The 22,770-nt window shown below is 38.7% G+C and overlaps 1 protein-coding gene across 6 annotated transcripts in view; it reads right to left on the minus strand.

Annotated features, from left to right (window-relative positions):
• UHMK1 (U2AF homology motif kinase 1) overlaps positions 1-22,770 on the minus strand; it is an 88,398-nt gene that overhangs the window by 11,299 nt on the left and 54,329 nt on the right. For all 6 annotated transcript variants that reach the window (XR_005032191.2, XR_005032190.2, XM_036922848.2 and 3 more), the window contains 4 exons: positions 22,367-22,703; positions 14,060-14,264; positions 11,964-12,139; positions 10,409-10,581 (listed from right to left, as the gene is read on the minus strand). Coding sequence is in view for 4 of the 6 variants with exons in the window: in XM_036922848.2 (XP_036778743.2) it covers positions 10,409-10,581; positions 11,964-12,139; positions 14,060-14,264; positions 22,367-22,703 (891 nt within the window). In the remaining 2 variants the exon portion in view is untranslated. The remainder of the gene's footprint in view (positions 1-10,408; positions 10,582-11,963; positions 12,140-14,059; positions 14,265-22,366; positions 22,704-22,770) is intronic.

The following is a 22,770-nucleotide window of genomic DNA, read 5'->3' on the forward strand; positions in this document are numbered from 1 at the left end:
GTTCCAGCTATCACCCTACCAAGCTGTTACAATATCTTGACTATATTCCTTATGCTATACATTACATCCCGGTTACTAATTTATTTTACCATTGGAAGTCTGTCCTTTTTTTTTTTTTTTTTTGTGAGGGCATCTCTCATATTTATTGATCAAATGGTTGTTAACGACAATAAAATTCTGTATAGGGGAGTCAATGCTCAATGCACAATCATTATTCCACCCCAAGCCTAATTTTTGTCAGTCTCCAATCTTCTGAGGCATAACAAACAAGTTTTTACATGTAGAACAAATTCTTACATAATGAATAAGTTACATAGTGAACAGTACAAGGGCAGTCATCACAGAAACTTTCGGTTTTGCTCATACATTATGAACTATAAACAGTCAGTTCAAATATGAATACTGATTTGGTTTTTATACTTGATTTATATGTGGATACCACATTTCTCTCTTTATTATTATTATTTTTAATAAAATGCTGAAGTGGTAGGTAGATACAAGATAAAGGTAGAAAACATAGTTTAGTGTTGTAAGAGAGCACATGTAGATGATCAGGTGTGTGCCTGTAGACTATGTGTTAATCCAAGCTAGACCAGGGCAATAAAACATCCACGTATGCAGAAGATTTCTCTCAGAACGGGGGGGTGAGGTTCTAAGCCTCACCTCTGTTGATCCCCAATTTCTCACCTGATGGCCCCCCTGCGACTGTGCCTGTCTTAGGTTGTTCCTCCCTTGAGGAATCTTACCCGTCTCTGGCTAACCAGTCATCTTCCGGGGCCATACAGGGAAATGTGAAGTTGGTAAGTGAGAGAGAAGCCTTATTGTTTGAAAAGGTTAGCTTTTTACTTCTTTGCATATTTATGCCCTGTGGCTTCTATGCCCAGCATTTGTCTTGAGGTATCTTTACCACTTGGAAGAATTATGATACTCGGTAAATTTGATATGAGGCACGAATTCTATTTAAGGGTTGTAATTAGGAAGGAAGAAGAAAAGCTATAGAAGTAGCAGGCGGAAGAAAACATGGGAAGATTGATTATTTCTTTGATATATCTTCTTGTAGAGTAACTTCAGCATGTATAGGTTTTAAGCTACTACTTAAATTGCACACACACATTAACATAATAGGAGTATAGTTACATAACCAAAGCATATCTGTAATTACCAGCCATCTGCAGTGTAACCAAGAAAACCAGTTAGGCACCTTAGGCATTTGTGAAAACTTATCTATGATATGGTGGATATTGTCCAAATGAACTTGAACAGTCTGAGAGAAATCAGACAAATTAAAACAACCCATTCCTGGGGACTGTTCACATGCCATATGTTCTTTTAACAATAAATAGTTTGTAGTTGTAAGACTTTGGAGCGCTACAATTTGCACTTCTCCAAATTCTTGGTTGAGTTCCAACAGTATAGATCCAGTCCAATTTTGTTGTTTTACTGTATGCACAGGCCAGCTTAGATATCTCCTTCCTCATTCCCATGGCAGGTCCAGGAACTGGTGGGATGAGTGCATCTACAGCTGTAGCAGTGCGTGGATCTTTGTTGGGGTTTTTTGATGATCATCTTCTGGCATGAGTCTTCCAGAGGGTGCAGATGTTGGAAGTTCTTTTTCATATCATATCTTAGTTCATTTTCGGGGTAGCCCAATTAGGCTTTGATCCTCTGTATAAACACAAACAGACCCTTTGCCTACACTTTTATATGCCCTTTATACCCTTGTGTAGAACTCGTTGGAAGTTACCACACAGGAACTGCCCTTTTTTTTTTTTTTTTTTGCTATCACTAATCTACACTTACATGACGAATATTATGTTTACTAGGCTCTCCCCTATACCAGGTCTCCCCTATAAACCCCTTTACAGTCAGTGTCCATCAGCATAGCAAAATGTTGTAGAATCACTACTTGCCTTCTCTGTGTTGTACAGCCCTCCCTTTTCTCCTACCCCCCCATGCATGTTAATCTTAATACCCCCCTACTTCTCCCCCCCTTATCCCTCCCTACCAACCCATCCTCCCCAGTCCCTTTCCCTTTGGTACCTGTTAGTCCATTCTTGAGTTCTGTGATTCTGCTGCTGTTTTGTTCCTTCAGTTTTTCCTTTGTTCTTATATTCCACAGATAAGTGAAATCATTTGGTATTTCTCTTTCTCCGCTTGGCTTGTTTCACTGAGCATAATACCCTCCAGCTCCATCCATGTTGCTGCAAATGATTGGATTTGCCCTTTTCTTATAGCTGAGTAGTATTCCATTGTGTATATGTACCACATCTTCTTTATCCATTCATCTATTGATGGACATTTAGGTTGCTTCCAATTCTTGGCTATTGTAAATAGTGCTGCAATAAACATAGGGGTGCATCTGTCTTTCTCAAACTTGATTGCTGCATTCTTAGGGTAAATTCCTAGGAGTGCAATTCCTGGGTCAAATGGTAAGTCTGTTTTGAGCATTTTGATGTACCTCCATACTGCTTTCCACAATGGTTGAACTAACTTACATTCCCACCAGCAGTGTAGGAGGGTTCCCCTTTCTCCACAGCCTCGCCAACATTTGTTGTTGTTTGTCTTTTGGATGGCAGCCATCCTTACTGGTGTGAGGTGATACCTCATTGTAGTTTTAATTTGCATTTCTCTGATAATTAGCGATGTGGAGCATCTTTTCATGTGTCTGTTGGCCATCTGTATTTCTTTTTTGGAGAACTGTCTGTTCAGTTCCTCTGCCCATTTTTTAATTGGGTTATTTGTTTTTTGTTTGTTGAGGCGTGAGAGCTCCTTATATATTCTGGACGTCAAGCCTTTATCGGATGTGTCATTTTCAAATATATTCTCCCATACTGTAGGGATCCTTCTTGTTCTATTAATGGTGTCTTTTGCTGTACAGAAGCTTTTCAGCTTAATATAGTCCCACTTACTCATTTTTGCTGTTGTTTTCCTTGCCCGGGGAGATGTGTTCAAGAAGAGGTCACTCATGTTTATGTCTAAGAGGTTTTCGCCTATGTTTTCTTCCAGGAGTTTAATGGTTTCATGGCTTACATTCAGGTCTTTGATCCATTTTGAGTTTACTTTTGTATATGGGGTTAGACAATGGTCCAGTTTCATTCTCCTACATGTAGCTGTCCAGTTTTGCCAGCACCACCTGTTGAAGAGACTGTCATTTCGCCATTGTATGTCCATGGCTCCTTTATCAAATATTAATTGACCATATATGTCTGGGTTAATGTCTGGATTCTCTAGTCTGTTCCATTGGTCTGTGGCTCTGCTCTTGTGCCAGTACCAAATTGTCTTGATTACTATGGCTTTATAGTAGAGCTTGAAGTTGGGGAGTGAGATCCCCCCTACTTTATTCTTCTTTCTCAGGATTGCTTTGGCTATTCGGGGTCTTTGGTGTTTCCATATGAATTTTTGAATTATTTGTTCCAGTTCATTGAAGAATGTTGCTGGTAGTTTCATAGGGATTGCATCAAATCTGTATATTGCTTTGGGCAGGATGGCCATTTTAACGATATTAATTCTTCCTAGCCACGAGCATGGGATGAGTTTCCATCTGTTAGTGTCCCCTTTAATTTCTCTTAAGAGTGACTTGTAGTTTTCAGAGTATAAGTCTTTCACTTCTTTGGTTAGGTTTATTCCTAGGTATTTTATTTTTTTTGATGCAATTGTGAATGGAGTTGTTTTCCTGATTTCTCTCTCTGTTGGTTCATTGTTAGTATATAGGAAAGCCACAGATTTCTGTGTGTTGATTTTGTATCCTGCAACTTTGCTGTATTCCGATATCAGTTCTAGTAGTTTTGGGGTGGAGTCTTTAGGGTTTTTTATGTACAGTATCATGTCATCTGCAAATAGTGACAGTTTAACTTCTTCTTTACCAATCTGGATTCCTTGTATTTCTTTATTTTGTCTGATTGCCGTGGCTAGGACCTCCAGTACTATGTTAAATAACAGTGGAGAGAGTGGGCATCCCTGTCTAGTTCCCGATCTCAGAGGAAATGCTTTCAGCTTCTCGCTGTTCAATATAATGTTGGCTGTGGGTTTATCATAGATGGCCTTTATTATGTTGAGGTACTTGCCCTCTATTCCCATTTTGCTGAGAGTTTTTAACATGAATGGATGTTGAACTTTGTCAAATGCTTTTTCAGCATCTATGGAGATGATCATGTGGTTTTTGTCTTTCTTTTTGTTGATGTGGTGGATGATGTTGATGGACTTTCGAATGTTGTACCATCCTTGCATCCCTGGAATGAATCCCACTTGGTCATGGTGTATGATCCTTTTGATGTATTTTTGAATTCGGTTTGCTAATATTTTGTTGAGTATTTTTGCATCTACGTTCATCAGGGATATTGGTCTGTAGTTTTCTTTTTTGGTGGGGTCTTTGCCTGGTTTTGGTATTAGGGTGATGTTAGCTTCATAGAATGAGTTTGGGAGTATCCCCTCCTCCTCTATTTTTTGGAAAACTTTAAGGAGAATGGGTATTATGTCTTCCCTGTATGTCTGATAAAATTCCGAGGTAAATCCATCTGGCCCGGGGGTTTTGTTCTTTGGTAGTTTTTGGATTACCGCTTCAATTTCGTTGCTGGTAATTGGTCTGTTTAGATTTTCTGTTTCTTCCTGGGTCAATCTTGGAAGGTTATATTTTTCTAGGAAGTTGTCCATTTCTCCTAGGTTTCCCAGCTTGTTAGCATATAGGTTTTCATAGTATTCTCCAATAATTCTTTGCATTTCCGTGGGGTCCGTCGTGATTTTTCCTTTCTCGTTTCTGATACTGTTGATTTGTGTTGACTCTCTTTTCTTCTTAATAAGTCTGGCTAGAGGCTTATCTATTTTGTTTATTTTCTCGAAGAACCAGCTCTTGGTTTCATTGATTTTTGCTATTGTTTTATTCTTCTCAATTTTATTTATTTCTTCTCTGATCTTTATTATGTCCCTCCTTCTGCTGACCTTAGGCCTCATCTGTTCTTCTTTTTCCAATTTCGATAATTGTGACATTAGACCATTCATTTGGGATTGCTCTTCCTTTTTTAAATATGCTTGGATTGCTATATACTTTCCTCTTAAGACTGCTTTTGCTGTGTCCCACAGAAGTTGGGGCTTAGTGTTGTTGTTGTCATTTGTTTCCATATATTGCTGGATCTCCATTTTGATTTGGTCATTGATCCATTGATTATTTAGGAGCGTGTTGTTAAGCCTCCATGTGTTCGTGAGCCTCTTTGCTTTCTTTGTACAGTTTATTTCTAGTTTTATGCCTTTGTGGTCTGAAAAGTTGGTTGGTAGGATTTCAATCTTTTGGAATTTTCTGAGGCTCTTTTTGTGGCCTAGTATGTGGTCTATTCTGGAGAATGTTCCATGTGCACTTGAGAAGAATGTATATCCCGCTGCTTTTGGATGTAGAGTTCTATAGATGTCTATTAGGTCCATCTGCTCTACTGTGTTGTTCAGTGCTTCCGTGTCCTTACTTATTTTCTGCCCAGTGGATCTATCCTTTGGGGTGAGTGGTGTGTTGAAGTCTCCTAGAATGAATGCATTGCAGTCTATATCCCCCTTTAGTTCTGTTAGTATTTGTTTCACATATGCTGGTGCTCCTGTGTTGGGTGCATATATATTTAGAATGGTTATATCCTCTTGTTTGACTGAGCCCTTTATCATTATGTAGTGTCCTTCTTTATCTCTTGTTACTTTCTTTGTTTTGAAGTCTATTTTGTCTGATATTAGTACTGCAACCCCTGCTTTCTTCTCACTGTTGTTTGCTTGAAATATGTTTTTCCATCCCTTGACTTTTAGTCTGTACATGTCTTTGGGTTTGAGGTGAGTTTCTTGTAAGCAGCATATAGATGGGTCTTGCTTTTTTATCCATTCTGTTACTCTGTGTCTTTTGATTGGTGCATTCAACCCATTAACATTTAGGGTGACTATTGAAAGATATGTACTTATTGCCATTGCAGGCTTTAAATTCGTGGTTACCAAAGGTTCAAGGTTAGCCTCTTTAGTATCTTACTGCCTAACTTAGCTCGCTTATTGAGCTGTTATATACACTGTCTGGAGATTCTTTTCTTCTCTCCCTTCTTGTTCCTCCTCCTCGATTCTTCATATCTTGGGTGTTTTGTGCTGTGCTCTTTCTAGGAGTGCTCCCATCTAGAGCAGTCCCTGTAAGATGTTCTGTAGAGGTGGTTTGTGGAAAGCAAATTCCCTCAGCTTTTGTTTGTCTGGGAATTGTTTAATCCCACCGTCATATTTGAATGATAGTCGTGCTGGATACAGTATCCTTGGTTCAAGGCCCTTCTGTTTCATTGTATTAAATATATCATGCCATTCTCTTCTGGCCTGTAGGGTTTCTGTTGAGAAATCTGACGTTAGCCTGATGGGTTTCCCTTTATAGGTGACCTTTTTCTCTCTAGCTGCCTTTAACACTCTTTCCTTGTCCTTGATCTTTGCCATTTTAATTATTATGTGTCTTGGTGTTGCCCTTCTTGGATCCTTTCTGTTGGGGGTTCTGTGTATTTCCGTGGTCTGTTTGATTACTTCCTCCCCCAGTGTGGGGAAGTTTTCAGCAATTATTTCTTCTAAGATACTTTCCATCTCTTTGCCTCTCTCTTCTTCTTCTGGGACCCCTATAATACGGATATTGCTCCTTTTAGATTGGTCACACAGTTCTCTTAATATTGTTTCATTCCTGGAGATCCTTTTGTCTCTCTCTATGTCAGCTTCCATGCGTTCCTGTTCTCTGATTTCAATTCCATCAATGGCCTCTTGCATTCTATCCATTCTGCTTATAAACCCTTCCAGAGTTTGTTTCATTTCTGCGATCTCCTTTCTGGCATCTGTGATCTCTTTCCGGACTTCATCCCATTTTTCTTGCGTATTTCTCTGAATCTCTGTCAGCATGTTTATGATTCTTATTTTGAATTCTTTGTCAGGAAGACTGGTTAGGTCTGTCTCCTTCTCTGGTGTTGTCTCTGTGATCTTTGTCTGCCTGTAGCTTTGCCTTTTCATGGTGATAGGAATAGTCTGCAGAACTGGGACGAGTGACGGCTGGAAGGACTTCCTTTCTTGTTGGTTTGTGGCCCTCCTCTCCTGGGAGAACAGCGGCCTCTAGTGGCTTGTGCTGCGCAGCTGCGCACAGACAGGGTTTCTGCTTCCTGCCCGGCTGCTATGGAGTTAATCTCCGCTGTTGCTGTGGGCGTGGCCTGGCTCGGGCAGCTACTCCAAAATGGTGGAGTCGCGTTGGAGCAGGAGCTGCTGGGAGGCTATTTATCTCCGTAAGGTGCCTCCCTGCTCCCTGAAGCCCAGGGGTTAGGGTGCCCAGAGATCCCGGATTCCCTACCTCTGGATTAAGTGGCCCGCCCTGCCCCTTTAAGACTTCCAAAAAGCACCCGCCAAAACAAAACAACGACCACAAAAAAAAACAAGAAAAAAAATTTTTTTAATTAAAAAAAAAAAAATTTTTTTAATTAAAAAAAAAAAAAAAGGTGGTCGTTCGTTTTTCTTTATTCTCCGGTGCCAGCCTCAGGCCTCTGCTCACCGGTCTTTCTGCCCTGTTTCCCTAATATTGGGGTCCCTGTCCCTTTAAGACTTCCAAAAAGCGCTCGCCAAAACAGAGCAGCAAAAAAGCAAAAAAAAAAAAAATGGTCGCGCGCTTTTCTTATGTCCTCTGTCGCCCAGCCTCCAGTGCCTGCTCACTGTTCTTGCTGCCCTGTTTTCCCAGTATCGAGGTCCCTGCACTCTGGCCCGGATGGCTGGGGCTGGGTGCTCGGCAGCCCTGGGCTCCGTCTCCCTCCCGCTCTGCCTGCTCTTCTCCCGCCGGGAGCTGGGGGGAGGGGCGCTCGGCTCCCGCGGGGCCGGGGCTTGTATCTTACCCCGTTCGCGAGGCGCTGGGTTCTCTCAGGTGTGGATGTGGTCTGGATATTGTCCTGTGTCCTCTGGTCTTTATTCTAGGAAGGGTTGTCTTTGTTATATTTTCATAGATATATGTTGTTTTGGGAGGAGATTTCCGCTGCTCTACTCACGCCGCCATCTTCCGCCCCACATTCAAATAGCTGCCTTGGGGTTTTTTAATTAAAATAAACATGGTGGGAGGCCAGATGCACAACAATGGTTCCCAACATTTCTAAAAGTTTTTAACATGTACCAGTGAGTTTCATCTTAATACGTATTTATCCATTCACTGAATGACCTCTACACGATATGGCAGGCAAAGCAAAGCAGGTAGGCTGAGGCAGAATGTGGCCCACAGAACCCACAGGTAAAGGAGAACAGGGACTGGTTACACTTGCATCTCTGTGTGACTAGTACACTCATCAATTTAAAGGTTTTTGAGCTGCCAGCAAAACACACTTTATCTATTAAGAGTTTGGTTTTATAATGAGATACAACACTAAAACTAGGACCTGTGGAACATGAATTCTAATCCTGCCTCCATTCATGTGAGGAAGGACCTGCACCTGGAACTTATTTAGTGCTGGAACTCAGGGTGCTCATTTCTGAGAACAAAGGGGGTGACCAGATGATCTCTGAGGTTCAATGCTCTCTGATCATCTAGAATTTAAATTGATTCTGAAGCTAGTGCAGTAAAATCCCAATTTTAGAAAAAAGAGTGACACCAAGTGGAACAAAGTCAGAAATGCAGTTTTGTTGTTTAAAGTTCAGTAGCTATTTAAAATCCAATGTACTGTTTTTATCACAGTTTAGTATTATTTATAATACAGTACAGACACTTTATGTAATAGAGTATTAGAACAGACAAAAGTCTTAAATAAATGAACCAATTCTTTGTTTTCAGAATTAGGAGGAGTCTTATTAATCTTCCACCTTAATATCTCAAAACTTGTACTAGTAAATTTAAGAATTCACCTTCTCTGACTTTGCAGTAAATTTATAGATTCGTTTTGAGAGAAATGACTACTTTATAATAGAAAATCTCCACAAGAATATGGTATGCCTTTTATGGCAACTCTTCTTTTTAAAACAAGGTATCTCAAATTTATATGTAGTCTAATTTGTTTTTGTCCAAAGACTATATGGTTTTTGCTTCTGGCAGAAAAGTCTTCCCTTTGTGTAATACTACAAATTATTCTAAACTTTCTTCTAACATCTTTATGGGGTTTTTTAATATTTAACTTTGTAATCCATTATGTTTACATTTATTTATATTTAATTTTGAAATTGATTTTGGTATGAGCTTTTAAGTTCTTACTTCACTTTAAACCAGTTATCTCATTCATTTCCTCCACTGATTTGAAATGCCATATTTTCACACAGTATGCTCTTATATATACATGGATTTATTTCTGACTGATCTATTCTGCTCCACAAAACTGTCATTCTATTCTGGTTTTGGTACTAATAACTCTTACTCACTTTTTATTTACACCCGTTTTAATATCTGACAAATTATCTCCAACCTTCTTTCCTCGTCATCATCTTTTTTCAACATGTTCCTAGCCATCTTTACATGTTTATTCTACATTTTACAATCATTTTGTCAAATGTCTCCAAAATAGTCTCATTGGGACTTTGATCAGGATTGTTATACTTTAATTTGATAAGAATTGTTATTTACAGATATCCAGGAAAGGAATATTTATATATTATAATATTATACATTGAAAGTATACAATTTATATAATATAAATATGTATACAACTATACATTGTAAATTTAAGACTTCAGCTTCTATAACTTTGATTAGACTTACAGATTCATTTTATAAAATTCAATTAATAAATTTTGAGTATTTCTAAATCTTCCAAAGTGCTTTTTTAGGTATTTCATGTTTTCTATTTTACTCCTAGATATGTTGCATGTTTTGTTTGCTACAATAAAAGCAAGTCTCCTATATCATCACCTATGCAACAAAAAAAATGTTGAAAAGAACTATGCCCGGGGCAATCTTACATACAGCACTATAAATCTCACTCTATCTTAACATCATTCTGTGCTCATTCAAGCAAGCAGTCAATCTCCTTAACTGCCCTTACCCCCAGTCTGCATGTTTCCATTTCATTCACAAGACTATAATGAGATACCTTGTCAAATGCCTTGCTGAAGTCTAAATCTGCTATTTCTACCATATTTCCCCTCCTTAACTGTCATAGGAAGAAACTGGGTTAATCTGATCAAATACAACTTGACATTAATGAATCCATCCCAGGCCTAGTGGTGATCATTCACTTTCCTAGGTACTTACAAATCATCCTCACATGTTTTAACCTCTTATTTGAGATGCACAAGCATACAACGCTACTTCTAGAATTAAACGTTGCCAATTTAAGAAAAAAATTGGGTGTGGGAGAGTTTAGAGAGATGAATGGTTCTAAAATATTTAAATCGCCCTAATAAATCTAGGCTGACTCCTGGAACATATGTACAGACAGAGAAAGACCATTTAAAGCCTCACTGTTGGCAAGGAAGGCATTACCTTTGCTCCACAGTCTGCTCCTTTCTGAAGGCAAAATCCAATGAACCGTGGGTCTGCCACTTTTACTAATATGTTGTCAACACAATAGACATGAATGCTCCAAATGCCTCTTTGCTCCATATCTTCCACAATGTTCTGGGCTGCAAGAGCCCGATAAAGACCACCATTTCCATCTGGGAAATAAGATAGCCCATTAGTGGCACACATAAAACCCATTACAAAAGTAACCCAAAAATCATTTAATTCTTCCAAACCAAGGTGAAGGTGCAAACCACAGTTTTACATTACAGGGCAAAAAAAAGTAGATATCCATAGGAACGATTCAGGTGTCAAAGTTACACTACATGATTTTGAAGGTAATTTGGCATAAGCGTCCAGAGAATAATATTATTAATGTAAGACTAGGCAAATTGAACACTGTACTTTTCAACTCAGCCCTTTTAACAATTTAGCCTGAAATATATTATGAAATATAAAACTCTTTATCAAGCAATGATTATTTCATAGCATTTCTAGTTTTATTAATACTGTACAATTCAAGTTTACTCTGTATTTACACCCCAACGCTGACAATTTCACCCCATCTCAAAAATAAAAATACCTGGGTATTTTATCCCAAATTTAAGAAACCAGACTGATATGAAGGTCCATGGTGATTTAAACTAAATGCAAGTAAGTGCCTTTTCTTGCCCCATTTAGTTCTAGTGCGGCCTTAATGTACTTCTTCCATCAACCTCAGCCAAGCTTAAATGATGACAAAAGATTAGACAACTTCACAGAATAGAGCTAAGAATAGCACACTCTTCCACTAATAAAAAGAATTAAGTAGGGAAAAAAAGAGTTAAGATGAAATAAAAGCCTACATCTGGAGAACACCACTGTTAATGCTACTATTTATTTCCTTTCAGTCTTTCCTCCAAGTACAGATTCACATACATATGAACACACTTATTTTTATAGCTGGAATCATACTCAGGGTAGCTGTACGTAGCTGCACAGCAGGATGCTGCCCAGTTCTAGGATTGCCATTAATAGCACGATGTGCATGTACTACTGCCCAGAACTGTGCAAAGCCATGGCCCTGATCACAGTGCATCTGCAGTTTTGTGTTTCTCATTCTCTTACTTATTAACATACTGAAACTATTTCTCTTTGTCATTTAATATCTACAAATAATTATCCTAATATTGTTTCAGAATTAATGCTGTAAGATAAACTGTAATGTAGCCTTTTATTTACTAAATAGCAAATGGTCTCCAATTTTTCCCTCTAATAAGTAATGCAGGCATTAAGACTGTGGTTTATAAAATACTCAATAAAGAGAATACTCTGAATGCTGCTCCAATTGCTCTCAAGGGCAGACATTCACAAAATGTATCACAAAAAGTATATCCACTTCACCAATGGGCATTTTCAGTTTTTTAAATATTGCAAAATTGCAGAACACTTTAAATGTTTAAACATCCAAAACACCAAATTAAAAAAAAGAAAATCAAAATCTAATGATTTATGTTACTACCACTTCTAGTCACCATTATCAAGCATGGTTACAAACCTGGAGCCATAGAAACTTTGTTCTTCTCTTCCAAAATAATTTTCCCATCAAAACTCAGAGCAGGCAGCATTCCCTGCTGGAAAAAGATCACGTTCTCTTTTTTTAAACCAAAGTACTTATGCTTTGTGAAGAATTCCTTTGTAGATTCCATGGTTCTGCCACTGGTCATTATATACCTTGCAAGAGACAAGCAGATCCTCTAAACAACAGTACTATGTGAACTAGGCCCAAATCAAGCCTTGTCCATTTCCTAAGCTAAAGAAAATCTTTGAGAGCACTGCTTATTGTCTCAGCTCCTTCATCCTTTTCCTGGGTATGGTATATAAGCTGCTCCTCCTCTCCTGGCAACTTCACCAGTCCTTACATACAGAATAAATCTATGTAACAATATTAAACATAACTCCTGCACCAGAGACCCTATAGCTGTTTTAAGTAAATATTTTAGAGTTCGTAGGAAAGGGTATTCTAAATTAAAAACTAAATAAAAAAGGAGAAAAGGGTAACTACAATACATTCTAATGATCTTGGTTCTGTTAACCCTCCATTTAAAATCCTAAGACTGTAATTATATGTTCTATTGTCTCATAAATTCAACACATGCTATTGTGACAAAAAAGAAAAAAAATTCTACCTAAAACCACAATTAGTGACTACAATAGCTTTGTCCTTACTAGAATGTTAACTACATATAAGGAGTTTGTCTGTTTTGGTTACTGATATATCCCCAGCAGTGCCTAGAAGCGGCACTCAGTGTGTTTTGAGTGAAGAAAACAGTATAATTTCCCACCACAGTAGATATGTGTTTAACAAAGTATCCGGTATTTTGAACTCTGAATATAAAAGGTTTGGTCATAATATAGAAGAAGGTGATAAACAGGTGGCTAATCTGCTTGCATAAGCAAAGAACAGAAATTTCAAGAGTTGGGAGAAGAAAATCCAACACAACAGTGGGAAGCCAGGACTTTATGCAGAATGTCAGCTGTGTAGAACACAGATGTCTTTCAAAAATCACCAAAGGAATCAAGATGAAAAACTAAATAAACAGTTCACAGCAGACCAATGCTCATGTGGAGAAGAGCCAGAAAAGCTGGGAAAATTACAAAAAGCTTATTTTAAAGGCATCAGCTACAGAAGCAACGTGGATTAGCACTAAAATTCTAGACAGTACAAATCTTTCAAAGGGGAGCTGGGGAAATGCAGCTGCCTTTTCCCGGGTGTATTAGCTGATTTTGAGTACAGGGAATCCAGGCAGAAGGACAAAGAAACCAGCCAGGTTTTTGTTGGTCACATGGGCTGAAATAACAAGATTAGGAACTTGAGGGATCTCAAACACACAGCTGGTTTCCCACTCAAAACATGCTAACTTCCAAAGCTGCTCTTGGAAAGAGATTAAAGAGCTAAAACTTCTAAAAAGCAGAGCGTAACTTCCCATAATCTCTCCATGCTTAGGAGACAAACACAGGTGGAGGTAGACCCTGAGAACCCAGCATCCCGGCTGCAACTAAGAACCCAAGAGTGGCCCATGGCAGAGAAATCAGGGGAGCTTTCAGCTGAGGGGTGTGGGAAGGGGGTTCAGGAGGGCTAGATATGAGTTTATAGACAGACAGAACCTGCTGAGTACCTAGAGTGGTGAAAATACTCATACCATGTTGTCCTGAAATTTCAGACACTAACGATAAGAGGAGACCCTCAACGCTTTCAAAAAGAAAAAAAAAAGATTAGGGATCAGAACGGCAATGCACCTCTCAACAGCAATGCTGAAACAACAGAGCAGTGCCTTCACATTTCAGAGGGAAGCTGTTTTCAGTCAGAAGTCCTATACACAGACTTACAATCATATGAAGTTTCTGGACTCAAAGGAAGCCCCAGGGACTCACACTGAGGCGCTGGCGGGGGGTGGTGGTAAAAGCCAGAGGAGGGCATATATTGCTCATTAAGGTACCTGATCACCTATCCAGCTGTTACACATATTACTTTTAACACACATAGTAAATAACAGGAAATATGTCTGCTTATGAGTACAGTACATATTTTCATTTTGAATATTGTAAATCACTGTACGTTCAGGCCCACTCCCACAATGAGACACATCTTACCAGGGAATAACGCATTTGTCGCCGTGGTATTTTTCAGCCAACTGCTGAAGCTTCAGGATACGTTCTGCTTGAATCTGAAAAAGCGTCTTACGGGATGGCAAACCAACATCATACATCCCCTTAGGATAGGCAACACCGAGTCTTGTCCCCTGCCCACCAGCGAGGAGAAGAACTGCCACTTTGTTCTGCGAAATCTGAAAAAGTCCTAGAAAAGAAAACACTTGTATCACAAAGCCTCTATTACACATACAAAGGTAACAACAAAGAGTCACGCCATCCGCATAAGGCAAAAACAAGGAATCCTCATGTACGCGTGGATAACTATCTTGTTAATAAAAACATTTTTATTACTAAAAAATTAAATTTATGCAATCCAACCAAACAACAATGAATAATATACTGTAATGAACTAAGTTTTTTTCTGGTAACATTGGAAGGCAAAGACCAAGAGACATTCCAAATGGTTTACAAGTACCTCACTACTTATTAGATGTGAGTCAAGAAAGATACAATAAAAGACAACACCTACACTTCAAGATGAATGATGATGCTACTAACCTATCTCCAGCCTATAAATTAATCAATAATAAATAATTAATCAGTGAGCATCACATATACTAAAGAAGCTACCAGCCAGTAAATGTAATGGCTAAGAAGCCAGGCTCTGAAGTCAGAACACCTGGGTTTGAAATCTGACTCACCTGAATGAGCTTAGGGGCTGTGCTTGCAGAAAGGCAATAGATTTTGTGGGGTGATGGAAATGTTCTGTATCTTAATTGGGGTGGTAGTTTCATGAGTGTATAAATTTGTTAAAAATTCACAGAGTTAGTGCATTTTATGGTATATAATTATACTTCAATAAAATTTATTAAAATACCTTCTTTTTCCAATAAGTCATCTGTAGCAGCTCAGGAGGATGTGAAATTCAAGGTCTTTTTGTTGTTGATTTACTTTTGCTGTCTGGAAGCCTATCAGTTTTCAACAGCTGAATATTTGGCAATAAGTAATAACCAAACATAATGCTTAACTAAAAATATTATTCTTTGAATCAAAATAAATTCAAGATGGGGGTGGGTGGGTATAAAAATAAATAAATTCAAGATGGATTTAAGATCCAAATGCAAAGAAATGAAACTGTAAATGTCATTAAAATAGGCTCTCAGTTTGCATTAAAAAAAAAAAAAACACTAAAACCTTGCCACATACCATCTCTGAGAGCCATCTCATCACCTAAGGTGGAGAGTCTCAGCCACAAGGCAAAGCAGCTTGCAGGAAGAGGCAGCATGGAGATTGGGTGTCTGAGAAGCTAGAAAAGCTGTTGATGTCAGATGAGATACAGCAACTCTTGGGGGATTTCATTCTTTTCTGAAATTCATACTTTCATTAAAATTCTTAGAAATTTTGTGACCGAAGCTAGCCACTGTCCACAATTGTATGCCAAGCCAGAGGAGGCAATGGTGGCCAGTACTGACAATCATTTTTTTATATCCTTAGGTAATGTGTTTCTCCAATTTACTAATTGTGTGTTTTATGTGTTTTTGATATATTAGGCTTTCCTAAAGCTAATCTCCTAGTACATCCAGGACTTAGAGAAATATTCTAAATAAATCCATTATAAAATCAGACTTTTACCCAGTCCTGATTCTACAATCTATCTTAATTAGTAAATAAGTATAGATAGCCTAGAGACAGTAGCAACTTTCTATTTTAATTAAAAAGTTTAAAAGCACATTTGGTATTTCCATAATTTTCACCTTTGATAGGAAGCTGACCTAAACACCTGAGACAATTTTCTCTCCTCCTTCCTTGCCTACAACCAGAACTGTCCTCCTTGTTTTCTCCATAGCATTCATTATACCTTATCAGAGTTTGAAAATAATAAAAACAGGGGTAACCGTTAGGCCCCAGAGTAGTAACTATAATCTAAGTAGGTATGATTTCCCCCATTTTAGAGATAACAGGCTCAGAGAAGTTAAAGGTCGTGCCAAGGTCCACAGCTAGTAAATGTGAAGCAGGACTGGCACCTAACTGCAGGGCCCAATCGCCACGCACTGCATTGCCTCCAGCCATCTCATCACACCCAAGCATTTAACAGACATATACAGCACCAGAATTTTTAGGGCCATAAACCTTCCCTCCTATTTCTTTCTTTCCCACTGAATTCATGGGAGTTTTGCTTCCTTTTCTTAATCTACCTCACCCACACCCTATACAGAAAAACTGCTGAGCAAAGAAGAGTCCACATTCTCCAAAACTTGCCGAACACTGAAATTTCTAAGAGCATTACCAATATGCATCCCTCTTAAAGAAGCATGATAACCACCACGTAACAAAGATTGACTGAGATGACGCAATCTGAAGGGAGAAGGGAACTGTATAAGGCATTTTTGAAAATTGTTTTAACATTTGGTTATTCCCTACTTATCAAACAAACTATGGTTTCTAAGGAGTAAATTTAATTCTGCTGTCATTAACCCAAAATGCATTATTTTGAAATGCAGGTCCACAATACCTCACCTAAACTCATGGGTCAGATATGTTCCAGCATGTAGAAAGAACCCTTTAAAATTTAGAAAAGGAGTAAAATAACATACAATATATATTTCACCCCTTGCCAATCTCAGACGACATCCAGCAATCACATTGTATGTGACAAAGTTCATCAACAGTCTTATGTCTGCTCAAGTCAAGTTTTGGGGCAGAACAGGCTTTGCACCGCTTTAGAACTGCAAATAAATAACTAGTCTGAACTCTCGCATACCAAAGGTGTTCGAATAAGAAATACTTCTAAACAGCTTCAGAAAAAGTCTCAAATAAATATTCAGACACAGAAGCCCTAGTTCTTGTGTACTATTTACTTTATTCACAGAGCATGTGTTTCAGTGTTTTATTGTTAATGTGGCTCTAGTCTTCCTGACATCTTACTTTTACCTTCAGTCCAAAGGTAAATTACTTTCCTCAACTATCTTACCTGTAAAAGGTTAAGTTCCAGCTCTGTGTCTCAGCTCAGTCTAAGGCCATCCAGTGCTTTCCATGGATTCTAACAGTAATCAAAATAGCACTGTATAAATTTTTCTTTTTCTTAGGTCAGTTCTCTAAACTTCTGCTTCATTCCAGTTTTCCAAATTTTTCAGTTTTAAGGCTTCGCTAACCAGCAGCTTATGGTGGCCTCATTCTTTATTCAAATTAGTGGCATGTGTTTGTTTTCTAAACCTTTGTTTGCCAGATGTTCCTTATCCTTCTTTCCATCTATGGACACGATCACTACATGTTAAGAGCAGCATTCAGATGATGCCTGCCAGGTGTACATTTCCAGGCAGATCAACATTTACATCTCCTCTCCATCTAGCCATAACTATTACAATGAATTATAACAAAATCCATATGTATTTGCAGTAGAGGTTTCTGCATTAAATTCTTCCCGCTTATGCAGCTCACTTATGAGCAGACAGAGAAAAACAAAAGGAACAAAAGCAGTCCCTAGTGTATGGATGCCAGCTGCAATTCAGGAACTAAATGCAACTACAGCTGTTGTTGACAGTATCAAATTGTGTGTACTCTGGCTCAAGTACTCATCCATTTCATCTGTGTTACTACAATAAACTGCAATGCTTATCAAAGTTTAACACAGAAATTAGCCTGTCTTATGACAGTAAAAATGCTGCTTGAAATTTAGTGGGCCAATACAATTCAGTAAGCCTTTTTAGTTATGTGGCAGTTATTTGTCACGGCATAAATGTCACATGAGCAACACTGCACCTCTCTGAAAAATGGTGACTTAATTATAAATGTATGTGACAACTAGGAAATTATGAACTTCCCCTAACCCACAACTTTTTTGCAGAAATATGAAAAAAAACAAAAAGTCCATCATTATATCATCCTTCCCATCTTCCTACTAGAGGACACAAAAGTTATTAACCTTCCTAGAAAGAAAGGGTGCCTAAGATGGACCAAATCAGAGGTGAAAAAAAAAAAAAAAATCAAGCCAGACTGAGTTTCCAGGGCAGGTAGCACATCTCTCGCCTTAGAGAGTTGTGGAGTATGGGCCCAACAGGTCTGAGCACTTTTCCTGGTAACATTTACAAGAAACAGAGCCAAGAGTCCACAGTGGCCTGTAGCAGGTCAAATGCTTCCTGGGCATCTTCCTACTTGGACGAGTTCCTCCCATACACTGACTTGGGCATGAGCCTGAAATGAGGACGGTGCCTGGACTTTCAGAGTAGAGCACTGCCAGAACCTTCCATTTAAACTCAGTACTCCAAGACAAGGAGCAGGGTAAACAGGCTGTTCAACTAGTGGAAATAAAGGAACACTACCCAAGAAAGTTAGTCAGAGGAGGTAGTTGAAGTCTTTGTCACAGTTTACAGGTGAAACTATCATTTTTATAAGTTTCATAACTGTCAGATTTTTGATTAACTATTTCCCCAAAATGTTAAACACAAAAAGCAGTCTAGCAAGGGAAATCTCCATTTGAAGCAGTTTTAGCTACCAGGGATTATTGTGAATTTCATTAGCTGTATAATGGCATTATGAGCAGTAAGAACATGTCCACATACTTACAGACACATCCTGAACTATATGAGGCTAAAAGTAACATGATGCTTGACATTTGCCTTAAAATATTACAGCAAAGAAAAAAAAGAGAAAGAGGGAGAGACGAAGAAAAAGCAGCAAATTTTGATATTTAATCAAGGTGATACACATGGGGGAGTTCATTATAGTGTTTTTGTCTCTAAACACGTCTCAAAATATGCTTGAAATTTTTCACAGTAACAAATTCTTAAGCCAGCTACAAAGTTATAGACAAACCAAAACCCCATTATGTGTGTTTGTCAGAAAAAACTATAAAATATTACTAGCAAGTACTTATCTGTGAATTATGGGATGTCAGAGGGTTATATTTTCTCCTTTGTAATTTTTAGTTACTTTCCAACTTCCCTAAAAAAGCATGTGTTATTTTTAAAACAAAAGAAACTATAAAAATAGTTTTCAGGAAAACTTGGAGAAAATGTTATGAATATATCTTTTCTAAATGATCCGTTTTATTTTCTACCACAGTGCTGCATGATAACAAAGCACCATTAAGATTTTTAAAATTTGTCCTAGGGGAAAAAAAAAGCTAATACTCAATACTAACTTGTTATTACAAAGTAAAATTGAAAGATTGTTCTGTGCTCAGTAGAAGCAAGCATCTCTTTAATAAAGAATGGGTTTTTTTTAAGCAAAATATTCCCAATGTTGAGTATGTTTACTAAAATGATATTCTCATCGAAGCTTGTAATTACTTCTTTTTGAAGATCTCACTTTTCTAAAACAGATTTTTCCATTGCTCCTCTACATTCCACTTTCTACAACTGGCCAGAACACTTCAAGAATTAAGTTAGAACAAGATGTCTCTCCAACAAGGAGCACACTGCTCACTTATGTAAATATTCCTCAGAAATAATTTTATATAATGTCAGTAGTGACTAGACACTTTGAAATTACTATCCCATGACTTCATTTTCCCCCATCCTGCAAGTAATGGGTGTGGGGTGGGGGGTGCTGTTTTTGATAAAATTGCTAAAATCTTCCTACTCTCTGAAATATAGCATCATAATCTTTGCAATGGCAATCTCTTCTCTTTGACAACTTTCTGCAAAACTTTATTTTGTTATAAATTTGCACACACATGGAAGTTTCTGGCTAAGTGAAAAGGATATACTGTCAGTTACAAAGTCACCTTCTCCACCCCTACTGTATCAGCCACAAGTAAACACTATTCCTTTGACAGTAAGCCAAAAGGAAGTTTGCTTTGTATCTTCTTATACCAGGTTGTAAAAGCTCCGGATTTTAGTTTAAATAAAAACTCACAAATGTTCACAGATTCCACCAGAAAGGTCATAAAGAAGACTCAAATTATGGGAGGTTTCAATCTTTGCTCATGATCCCCTGATGCAAGGTCAAAGCTGTGGCTTTCCAAAAGAGTTAATTCTAAGACTTCATCCCATAAAATTTCAAGGAGAAATACAGGTAGCAGCTGGGATACAAGAGGGTAGGAAGAGGCCTGTGTGGCTCTTGTTTTGTTGCAGTAGCCTTTCTGAAACCTGGGGAAGGAGGGAAGTATTAATGAATCCAAAATTAGAAGGGGTCAATGTACCACTAAAGCTTTCCATTCAAAAGGATCCACCTGGAAGTCACTAACTCACAGCTTAGTGGCACAGCCCCGCTCTGAGTTAAGACTAGGTGAGCCACTACCAAGCATTTGGATCCAAAAGAGCCCTCCTTCAAGGTCATCCAATAATTTTCAATGTTTTTTCATTTCCAACTCCTTTTAAAGAAAACCTCATGTAAAGATCAAATATATAGAACAGTTGTGGGTAAAACTATAATATTTCCAGAATGTCTCACCTGGCTTTAGTACATCTGCAAATCAACAGGCGCTCAAGGGTGGAGAGAAGAATGGCTTTAGGGTATTTGCATCATTCCTCAGGGGTGGAGAGTTCATCTGGGCAACTGAGGGCATGTCTGAACCTGAGAGGTTAAGGGGAGGGGGCTGGCTCGGTTGCTGGCTTGCTTCTTCTGGAGCAGAGGAGAGAGATGGCCCTAGACTGCAGTTTGTAGGGGAGGGGGAGGGCCGGTTTTGCTTCAGCTGGAGCAGGAAAGAGAAAAGGCCCTGGACTGCAGTTTGTAAGCAATAAACAGATTTTTTATTTCTCCCTTTGACTGATTTCGGTTTTTAGAGGTATTTTGCCCCGGGATTTCCTTTCCCCGGACTTACAACAGTTCAAGCAGAACTGCCTCTGTAGTGGGGAGATGGAGTTAAGTGACCTACCTGTTTAATACGCATTCCCCCTTCCTCACAGACAGTTTCCCCTGCACTGGGGGACAACCTAGGGCTCTTTGTAGCAGTCTAAAAATCAGTAAATCTGTAAGCCTGAAGAATGATACGGAGGGCAATACAGAAGGCTGATAATGGCACTTAGCTTTCTTTTTTTGGAGGCGCAGGGAGTCCAAAGAGTGAAAGATAAAAGAAAAACAGCAAGTGTGGTCCAAGTATGGACTGTAAGATTTTATCTGTAATACTGCACATCCATAAACGTCAGTGTATCTGTAATACTGCACATCTATAAACATCCATATATACAATCATGTACTAGCTGGCAATGTGAGCCAATAAAATACATCTGATGAGGTTATGAGCAATTTCTCAATAGTAGTTCTGTTATTTTGACGTTGTTTTTGCAAGAAAGTAACACTTTTCAAAAAGGAAAAGTATTCAGTATGTTTATTCTATAGTTTAGGAAATGAGGCCCACATTTGACAAGGAACATGTACAAAACTCAAGGGCCTGAACTGCAATTTTAGTCACTTTTCCTTACAGTAGAGTAGTCGGTTATAAAAACCAGAGCCCTTACCTCCACCAAAAAAGGTATATTTGAGATGTTTTGCCATCCTCAAAAGTACTAGTTAGTACTAGTTATAAGGACAGATTTTTATGATACACTTTAGAAGCAGCAGCAGTGGAGAGCAATTCAACAAACACTTATTGACTTACTAGTAACTGCGAAACCATGTTCTAAATGCTATGTGACAAGCACAGACAACCAGCACAAGTTTACAATGTAATGATGAAAACAGACATAACCCTTATTATAAGGCAGAGTGAAAGAAAAGCATGAACAAATAACTCCAACCCAGACACTGAAGAAAAGGTGGTGGATCAAACAGAACCTTAAGGAGTGAGTGTAAGTTCCCCAGTGGCAGAGCCATTGCACTGCATGACTCCAGGATATGGCTTTGCACGGCGACCCAGCTAGGTAGAGAAGGGGCAAAGGCCAGATGGAGGCAAGGATAAGCATGAGCAAAAGCAGGGAAAGCCTAATATAATGTTCACACAAAGATGAATTATTTGGTCTGGCTAAAATCTGTGGGACAGTAGGAATGGAGAGAAATATAGAACACCAGGAGTGGGCAGGATTAGGGAAGGTTTTTAGATTAAGGCAACATCAACTGAAACATTTAAATTGTACCTCAAGAAAGCAAATCTAATAGAAGTATGGAAATTGAGGAAGGAAAGTAAAGAGACAAGAGGCAAATTTAGACTTAAATGAGAAGAGCCTTGAATCAACCAGAAACAAAGAGAATATAGGGACTGGCAATGGGACATCGCCGAGGTCTTGGCAGTTCAATCCGTCATTTCCTGATCAGTCACCTGGTTTAAGGTAGTACAAGAGTCCAGCCATTCATTACATGATTCAGTTACTTTAACACTTTTAGTCTGTCTCATGATAACTCTTGAACAAGTAGTCACATGCTCAGTACCTTCACTCTCCCAGGCCTGGAGCTGGTCTCGATCCCTGGTAGCGCTGCCCAACACCTCCCGAGGGACAGGCTCCATTCGTGCATCCATTTTCTCTTGCTGAGAGGACTGGTTAAATCCTTGCATGGCCTTTTGGAAAACGGTGGTCAGGTCCTCAAAGTTCATGACCTGGAGCTCTGCATAAAGCTCCATCTGTTGGGCTTCGTCCAGCTCATTCCAGAACTGCAGCAGGTGTTCTTGCCCAGCTTTGGACAACCTGAGTTTGAGGCCATCAACATTCATAATGCTCTGGTAGCCAAGCTTTGTGAAAAGAGGGGTGTGATTTCTGCACCTGTAAACCTGCAAGAAGAACCAACAGCAGGTCAAAGTTCAACCTTGAAACGTGAAGGCTTTTTCTTCCCAAAAA

Source organism: Manis pentadactyla, chromosome 19 (assembly GCF_030020395.1).
Source record: "Manis pentadactyla isolate mManPen7 chromosome 19, mManPen7.hap1, whole genome shotgun sequence".
In the NCBI taxonomy this organism is placed as follows: Eukaryota; Metazoa; Chordata; class Mammalia; order Pholidota; family Manidae; genus Manis; species Manis pentadactyla.